The 9,356-nt window shown below is 45.8% G+C and overlaps 1 protein-coding gene across 1 annotated transcript; it reads left to right on the top strand.

The window, feature by feature from the left end:
* Positions 1-6,504: 6,504 nt before the first annotated feature.
* irf2bp2a (interferon regulatory factor 2 binding protein 2a) lies at positions 6,505-9,112 on the top strand. Its single transcript, XM_069145034.1, has 2 exons — positions 6,505-7,660; positions 7,993-9,112. The coding sequence occupies exons 1-2, from the start codon at positions 6,826-6,828 to the stop codon at positions 8,709-8,711; spliced, it is 1,554 nt and encodes a 517-aa protein (XP_069001135.1). The 5' UTR covers positions 6,505-6,825; the 3' UTR covers positions 8,712-9,112.
* Positions 9,113-9,356: the final 244 nt, after the last annotated feature.

Raw genomic sequence — 9,356 nt, 5'->3', positions numbered from 1 at the left:
CCCACCCACCTACAGCAGAAACTTGACTTGACTCCACAGGCCTGTCAATCAAACTGAAACGCCCCCAAACATACCGCTTACCTAATATCTTTTTAATAATGGGGTTATTTTCAGATGGACCGGCAGAAAACTAATAAGAGGGTAACAACACCGTAATGACTTGTGAAATGTTTTCATGGACCTCATATTTCACGAGAAGTTCAATGAGAGTCTATGGAGCAAGAGGCTTTTTGGAGCCAACTCCTCGAGGCCCTCGGTGGTATTGGGAATTTAAGGCACTTCTGCCTTAGCCTCACTTTTCAGACCCAGACGCTATGTTCACTTTTAGAGACAGTCAGTGGTTTTGACACGGGCTTAGCAACTTCCTAGACTTCTCGAGGTGATTGAGCAAACTTGCTAAATAACACATTCGGACATTGGCACCAATAAAAAAAGGGCTCTTGTGTCGGTTACTTGCCAACTATGTTGGCTAGCTCGGCACTCAAGTTTGCGTCACTTTTTGTCTTGTGAATCCAGGATTTGTATGTTTTTTTTAAATTTTTTTAAAGCTGTTCTTTCTCCGTTAGCATTGCGTGTATTACGACCTGACATTAGTGAACAGCTCAGCTGCTGGTTTGTATTGAAAATCTGATTTTTGTGTTATATCTACAGAGGCAGCTGTTGCTGTTGCTCAGTTGTTGTTGCTTTAACCGTCCTTGAATTCATACATGCGCTTGTACTTGTCGTCAGAACTCTATTTTCTATTTCGGCTCCTCACAGCGAGCTGTTTTCTGAGACAAGGCTTTGAAGTGGATGAAGGAGGAGAGGTATGGTGTGCCCAGATGCCCAGACACTGTGGCTGAGGGGTCTTTATCACACAGACAGTGGGACTTTACTCATCTCCTGCCCTTCTATCTTCCACTGCGGAGGGAGGCTGAATGTGACAGCCAGTGCTCCCCAGCTGCTCAGGGACCGGCCAACAAAACCACAGGCGGATAATGAATGCCACACCATCATGACAACTTGCACTTTTATGGAAAGGGGAGGAAGGACACTTCTGGCACGGACTCTCGCTGTGTACGGCGAAGCATCCTCCATAAACCAGACAATCAAAGAGAGGGCAGCGAGGCATCGGAGGAATCTGTAGCGGGAAACTCGGCTGATTTACGACCAAAACTGAAAAAGAAGGCCTCTTTCCAAGTGGACGTGTTTCGAGATAAATTGCAGAAAAAAGCTGAAGAAATGTTGCTTTCAAAATTTTAACCACAACATCTGTAAACGGTGCGTTGCATTTGCATTGTCCCTGATCTTCCCCACGTGCTATCTATTTCCTCCAAAATTAAGAGACTTGAGGGTTTCCAAATGGGTCAGCCTTTACTATTCTTGGTTTGCCTTATTCTCACAGTTATTTGTATTCTATACATCACAGAAATGACTGCGTATATCCTTTTGCTTTCAAGGCAAATGTTACTAGAAGAGGAACAGCTTTGATCTCTTTCCAACAGCAACACCGAAATATCTTCTAAATAAAGGGGTTATAAATATGCATGTGCACACATTCTTTTAAGGATTATTCACTAATGTTTTATGCAACTTTAGCTGAAAGACTGAATATATGCAAAGAAGCACATGCAGATCAGTTGTGTGCCCTACCTAATAACAACAACAACAACAACAACAACAAAAAGGATGGCAGAAATGTGGAAATGATGCCCGCACTCGACTCCACTATATGACATCCTCTGCCATGTGCCAGCTGAGCCTGAGCAATGCCTTAACTGCTGCACTGGGATTGTCAGAGTCCATTTTCTCTCAAGGCAGTTCAAAAATAGACAGGAGCTACTGTGATTAATAAGCCTACTTTGGGAAAGTTTTATTTTGGCTCAGAGGGCGAGGTTACATAACACGTGAAATACTCTTCATTCTTCTCGGTTCAACTGGAGAAAAGGAAAGAAATAGCACCTTTGTCGAGTAAAAACAAAAAAGTCCAAATATAAACACCCATCTAACGTAGATACACACAGACGCTTGCTGTACACGCACACAATGTACTACAAAGATCCTTATGATGTGTCAAGTCCCTCTGGAGTTTGCATGATCATCCACGAAGGTGTACGAACAAACCAGGTGCACAGAAACTACTGCCGTGCTGCTGTTGGACTGACCGTGACTGATGTTGTTCTTCTGGAAATTATAAATGTGTGTGTGTGTGTGTGTGTGTGTGTGTGTGTGTGTGTGTGTGTGTGTGTGTTGAGTGTCTGAGATATTGTACGAACATTTTGTCAGAGTAAGTCATAACACTGATGACTGTACTGTCATAGTTATTAAACAACGTGAGTCAGGCTTGAAACTTCCTTTTAAGGGCAATCAATAGGAAACTACTCTCAGTTGGATCATCTATCCTCAAATATACAAGTGCTAGAGATGAATAACGGTTTAATGAGTTCAAAGTATGTGTGGATCTTGCTCAATCAAAGGCCAGGGAGAGGTTGTTTACATCAACTTCTGGTTGGGGCTGAAAATACACGGGGGTTTCCACTGGACAGGAAATGATGTCGTCAGCTAAAGATGCATGCAAGCTTACAGAAGCAAAGTTCAGGCCTTGCTGTTCCTGGTTGCCAAAATTGAATCTGCACCACGAGCCACTGAAACTACCCTCTGGTTTAAAAATGGATGTGAAAACAATGATGTTCATTTACATTTTGCTCCGGGGATTTTAAGTTTTTTTTTCCTTCTACTTTCCCCCTTCGGCCTTCAATAGTTACTAAGTCGTCTGTCCCCTGAAAAGCCCGGCAGATTAAGGGGATATGTTACCATCTTGTTTTTTTTCTAAATGGATACACATGTGGCACATCTGGGTTCAAGCCTGACTCATTACTCACTTTTTTATGTTCCATTCTCTGCAGCCATGGCAACTGCTGCATGTTTGGCAGAAAGCTTTTGAAGGCAGTGGAAAAAGAGAGAGAGAGCCCAGGGAGGGAGCCTAAAGGGAGAGCGAGGGAGGGAGGGAGGGTGAGCTCTCAGTAGTTGGCCTACATCCAGTGTAATCATGCCATGGAGCTGAAATGAGGCCTTTGGCAGCACACCAGGTTTCTGAGAACAAAGATGTGAGCTTCTAATGTTGGCGGTGGGGCCTGCTTGGCATCCTTTGCCATTTCCCAGCAGCCCTTGCCTTGGCCGACTGCCAGCCCCCCTCCCCCTTCCTCCCCTCTCCTCCCCCACCTCCCCCCCCTTCCCCTGCTGGGACTGCAAAGAGGATCAGAATAAAGAGAGAGACTTGTTTTTCACTCGCCTCTTGCTCTGGCCCAATGACATCACCTCTGCAGCCTCCAGCCCCCAGATTCCAGCCGCCCAGCACATTTTTCCCTTTCGCCGTCGACCCTCCATTTTATTTGAACTCCACCATTTTATACCTATATCAAAGACGGCTCCTTTAAGGGCCTAATTTTATTTAAAAAAATAAAAAAAATAAAAATACATTATTATTATTGTGAATTTGCACATGCAGCCAGGTTTAAAGATGAATCTTTTCATAAAAATCAATTAAACCAAATCAAACTAACACTGTTGAAAATAGGAAGTAGCTAATGTGGCAGATGGATGCTCATTACCCAAATTTTTATCAGCACTCTAATCCTTGCTGCTACACCGTGGCTAAAAATAGCACCGTAAACAGGATATTTATGCTGGTCAGGGTACTGTGATATTCTCCATGGTTTCCACTCATGGTTACCCATACAGGAACTCTGTAAAGCCTGCACACTGGTAATTACATTTACTCTCCTTATATTTTCCAGCCACTCTGGTAGCTATTCATTTCCAAGATAAAGTCACCAGCTGCTTAGCTTAAGTCCTCCCACTGTCCTGTTGTAACCTCCTTTTGAGTCTGTGCAACACCTTATGTCGCCTCAGCAGTTGTTCTAAAAAGGTTATACAACCTAAATATTGGTGGGGAGAAACAGGAAAAAAAAAAAGAAAAGGAAACATCCAGCGCAGTGCTCCGCTTAGGCAGAAAACTTCAGAGAGAATTTGTAATGATTCGCCTCCATGAATAAAAGATGCCTGATATAAAATGTAACGGGCTCAGAAAGCCATAAAACAAAAATAACGTCATCTCATCGGGCCTGCGAGGCTGCCACATGTTGGGTATTCCCCTGGCCATCACCTACCTCTCACTCTTTATTTAGCTACCTCATGACTCAATTTACATACTGCTAAAAAAAAAAGAAGTTCGAAACTGCAACTCCATCTGGTTTAGTGTCCTGTCTTAAATGAGAAGGCCCCCATTCAGGTCACAGTGTAGTGATTTTACTGTATACATGGTTAATATTGCCAATCAGAGCCATCTGTGCATGTCTGGCTTCCTCTCAGAACTTTGTTGCCTCTGTTCAGAACAACTCTGCCTTTTTGCTTTGTGGCCACTACAGATTTTTTTTATTTATTTTTTTTTTTTTACCCTTTTTTTTAAATCAGTGCATTTTCTTATTATAGAATCAAGTCATTTAGTATTCAATTGAATCTCAGCATGCCTCCGTCTTGCATAATAGCTATTTGGCCGTGTGGCTACTTGCGTTACACAAACATGGACTGAGTGGAAACCAAAGGATCAAAGCATTAGGCAACGATTTCCCACCAATCTCAGGGAAAAAAAAACTTTTCCACTCACAACAGTCATTTCCTCACCGTGTCCTAAAGCCCAAAAACACTTCCTAGTGTTGTTCACCTAACAAGGAGAGAGATTTGAGAGAAAGCAGTGATGGGAAACGGCCTGGTAATACAGTAGTTTACAGTCAGAGTAGCACTAAAGCCTTGACCATGTTCTGAAGGAAATATTGTGTAGCTCTGCTAAGTGTGCTCATTCATCTGCTGGCAGCTTTACACCAAGAACCATCATAAAAAATAAAAAAAATAAATCATAAGGAAACTGCTCTGTAATTATACTGTACGTGCATAACAGATCAGCAGCACAAGTGCCTTGTTTTGTTTATGGGGAGCGTCTGAAGAAAAAAAAAAAAAAAAAAAAAAAAAAAAAAAAAAGCTTCATACCACAGTGCATGATCATGGCCTCAAGGCAGGGAGCCAAAATGGCCTGATATTCAGTCCATGGGTGAGGCGGATGAGGGTAAGTGACTAAACATCTTGCTTCCTCTTTCCAACGTCACATGGACTTGCACAAACATATCCTGCTTTGTGTCTGCAGGTTTCAGACGCATTGCCTCACCCACAGCCCAAGGCTAAGCTGCAGTGAGTTGGAATGAGCCCAGATGAGAGGGAGGAATCTGAACTACTGGGACACTCCTCCAGTAGTTCAAACCTACACTTTTACTTCAGGGGATTTTGGCTGGGTTTCTGGTATATGACCTGTTACTAGTAACATGCTTTTTTTCCCCTTTTTTTTCCCTCCCCCTTCGTGTACAACACAACAGTCATCAATCTCATAAAACCTGTCAGACTGAGCTGTTTGATTGTTACCTTGGATAGCTGATTCACTCCAGTGTCATTTCACTTAGTGGTGGCAGTTTTTGGACCGCTCAGTTGCACGAGAAGAAAATGTGGGCTGAGCTACAGTACATTAGGCTCTAACCCCAATCCATTCAAGTTTACAACAGGCTGGAAATCCCCACCTCATGACAGAGCTTCCTGGTTACTGGCTAATGGAGGCGCCTTTTCTTTCTTTTTTTTTTTTTTTTTAAGGTTCTTTGTGTGTTAACAAGCCAGGAAAATATTCTCTAACCATGACAAAATGCCTAAATTCAAGTGATCTGACATAAAAATGAGCACATAGAGTAAAAAAAAACAAAATAAATCCCTCTCATAATCCTAAAATAGGACCTACACATTTTGCCCCTGTGCTGCAACAAGAAAACAAAACAAAACAAACAACAACAAAAAATGATGTTGCTGCACATTTTATTTTATTCTATAAATCTATTTCTTAGAATTGCCATTGGATTGCAGTAGTTGTTTTTCTTCGGGTCGACCCACCTCATTCATTGCACAGCAGTAGTAGTAGCAGATCGTTGCGTCGCGGCGCTGTGCATTGAGAAAAACAAGCTGCAGAAAGGGAGCGTTTTTCATCCTCCACCGGATCATGCTCGGAATTTAGGACAACCGGAGGAGCTTGAAAGTCGCTTTTTATTGCCCCCCCCCCCCCCCCTCCTCCCTCTCCCACTGGAGGTCTACGGCTAACCTACAGCCACATTTTTTTTTATTTTTTTTATTTTTATTTTAAAAATATCAAAATCTATTCTCGTCGCACCCAGGCGGACTCGCAGTCGTATTATTATTATTATTTTTTTTTTATGATGATAAAGCGGGTTATTCCCTTCGCTCGGACGCGGCGGCGAGGCTGGACTGGGTGCAGTGTTTTTTTTGGCAAGTGATTAAATTAAAATTTTAAAAAAAACAACACCAAAAAAAAAAAAAAAAAAAAAACGGTGAGCGACAGAGGCTGCAGTAAAGTGGGGGAGAGGTGGGGAGGAGGAGGAGGAGGTGGTGGTGGTGGTGGTGGTGGGGGGTCTGTCGAAGAAATCAAGTCAATAGAAACTGAAGTGGAAGCAGGCGTTTAGAGCTCCGTGGTGACGTCACTGCTCCACATTGAGCCAGTAGTAGAGAGTCAGTGGAGATAGATAGAGGAGCGCCGTAGTAAAGTACACACCGACATGAACTTCTCCCTCTAAAACTTCAACCTTGTTGCTCTAAAAGTCGGGAGAGGACGAGTTTCCAGCTTTTTTTTTTCGACGAACGGAACTTGCTCTTTATTCGCTTTTGAACGGAGCTCGGAGGAAAAGCGGGAGAAGAAGACGCATTTTGGGTTTTCTTTTCGGGGGGTCGACGACGAGCGCTATGTCGTCCGCGGCGGTAGCTGCTTCTTCCAGGAGGCAGTCGTGTTATTTATGCGACTTGCCCCGCATGCCCTGGGCCATGATCTGGGATTTTACCGAGCCCGTCTGCAGGGGATGTGTCAACTACGAAGGAGCAGACCGCATTGAGTTTGTCATCGAGACGGCCCGGCAGCTCAAGAGGGCTCACGGGTTTCAGGAGGGCAGGTCTCCCGGGCCGGGGAAGTCGCAGCTCTCCGGTAAGGAGATCCAGGCGATCAACCACGCTGCGCCGGGAGACCCCGGCTCCCGGCCGCCGCAGCCTCTGGACCGCTACCCGCTCTCCTCCGACCGCCCGCCCCGGCTGGGTCCAGAGTACCAGCCCGGCCGGCAGGCGAACGGCATTCCGGTCCCTAATGGATTTCCTAAACCCGACGAGCCGCCTGAGTTGAACCGCCAGAGCCCCAACCCGCGCAGGAATAGCACGGTGCCCCCGAATCTAGTGCCTTTGGTTAACGGGAACATGCCCTCGGTGCACGCCGTCAACGGCAGACCGGGCCAGATGGGGCTTCCCTCCGCGCTGGCGGCCGGTAGTCCCGCCGACCTGGGCAAGAGACCCGCCTCGGTCTCCAGCACCGAGCACGACAGAGAGGTGAAGGAGAAACACAGACCGGACAGCCTCACGCCGGAGATCTCGGACAGCCACAAAAACAGGGCAGACCCGGAGTGGATGGGAAAGGGCAAAACGGTGAGGGACCTGATGGCTCTGCACACTTTCGACAACAGGTTCAAGAAGGACCATGCGGCCATGCAACAAAGGGTTATGGGCTACGAGGCCAGCGCCACGGCTTCAAAGTCAGGTAAGCACCAGGCAGCGTTTAAAACCGAGCATATTATGTCTATATTGTGCATTTTTCATTTTTATACTTCCTTTCACCAACACATTCGAGCTTAGGAAGGAACGGGTTAATAATGACCAAGAGATAAATAAAGCACAATGTTTAAAAATATAAAGTTGTGTAAATGCATATTTTGCGCGTTTCTCGTGTTTGTTATTGTTTTGTAGCCTGTGGTGCAGCAGGGAGCAGGGGAAAAAAAAAAAAAAAATGCACGTTTCCCTTCCAGTGTAATTGTTGAGCCTCATATGAGCTGTGAAACTCAACTCTTCTGTTTAACCCTTTCCCACCTCCAGACAGAGGAAAACATCCCCGCAGCATGAAGAGAAAAGCGTCACCTGAACCAGAGGGAGAGGGGACAGCAGCCAAGCTCAATGGAGAAGGACAGCAGTGGTTACCACCGCCTACTGACGGACTGAAAATGCCTCCAGTTCCCCCGCCAAGCTTCGCCTCTCCCCCCTCCACAATATCCCCCCACTCCCGCACCACCCCACCTGAGGCGGCCCAGAACGGCCAGTCCCCCATGGCGGCGCTCATCATGGCGGCAGACAATGCAGGTGGGAACAGCTCCCCCAAGGACGCCAACCAGGTCCACTCCACCACCCGGAGGAACAGCAGCAGCCCCCTGTCGCCGTCCTCCATGAACCAGAGGCGGCTGGCGCAGAGAGAGGCGTCTGGTGCGGGCACCCCCCACGTGCCAGGCATGGACCAAGTGCACCCCCAGAGCATTCCGGACTCCTCGGTACCCGGCAGCATACCCCTGTGCTGCACGCTGTGCCACGAGCGTTTGGAGGACACGCACTTTGTTCAGTGCCCGTCCGTGCCCTCTCACAAGTTCTGCTTCCCGTGCTCGAGGGAAAGCATAAAGCAGCAAGGTGCCACGGGTGAAGTGTACTGTCCGAGCGGAGAGAAATGTCCCCTGGTTGGCTCGAACGTACCGTGGGCTTTCATGCAAGGAGAAATCGCCACCATCCTTGCAGGAGATGTCAAAGTAAAAAAGGAGAGGGACCCTTGATTTTGTTTGAACACTTCTTTGGGGAGGGGAAGCAAAAATATGAGTATAAATATATAAATATCACATACATACCATTCAAACAAACTAACGGACTTGTACATATTGGACCCAAGGGAAGAGTATACTTCGTAAACATGGTTGTATAATTTTTGATTTTTGAATACATTGTGTTTCTATATTTTTGAAGATAAAGGTATGTACTCATTATAATGAACTACGTTCCTCTTTGTTGATGTTTAACAAAATTCTTGATGTACTTCTAGGTCTGGTGGCAGTTCCTGTTTAACGTAGAATGTGACTAATGCTACTCTACGAGCACTTGGCAAAACTAAAATGCTTTTAGCTGTACTTGTATGCACTTGTTTAAAAATTGCCAAATACAATTTCTGATCTTGTATGAACTGATTGTCTGAGCTTGCTTCATTTGAGTGAATAAGCTGCACAGGGCTGTGGACAGATGCAGGGCTCTGATACGCAGGCTTGTTGTGACGGCTCAGGAGACTTGATTTACGCTGCACAACACAAGTAGGCTACTGTTTCAAGCTTCAGGACGACGGCAGCAGCGTCTCTGCACACATGCCTTTTCTGTGATTCACGGAAAAGACTTGAGGGGCTGAGGGGAGGGGTAAAAAAAACAACAACAAA

The sequence above is a fragment of the Embiotoca jacksoni genome, unplaced genomic scaffold (assembly GCF_022577435.1).
Source record: "Embiotoca jacksoni isolate LCO1_2020_lvr unplaced genomic scaffold, fEmbJac1.0.p SCAF_12, whole genome shotgun sequence".
NCBI lineage: Eukaryota > Metazoa > Chordata > Actinopteri > Embiotocidae > Embiotoca > Embiotoca jacksoni.
This window is presented reverse-complemented; position numbering and strand designations above follow the sequence as displayed.

What these genes read in the sequence shown, in the direction of transcription:
- irf2bp2a (XM_069145034.1), top strand. Translation starts at nt 6,826, where the DNA reads ATGTCGTCCGCGGCGGTAGCTGCTTCTTCCAGGAGGCAGTCGTGTTAT. An exon ending in CGCCACGGCTTCAAAGTCAG is followed by an intron (nt 7,661 to 7,992) that starts GTAAGCACCAGG and finishes TCCCACCTCCAG; the next exon opens with ACAGAGGAAAACATCCCCGC.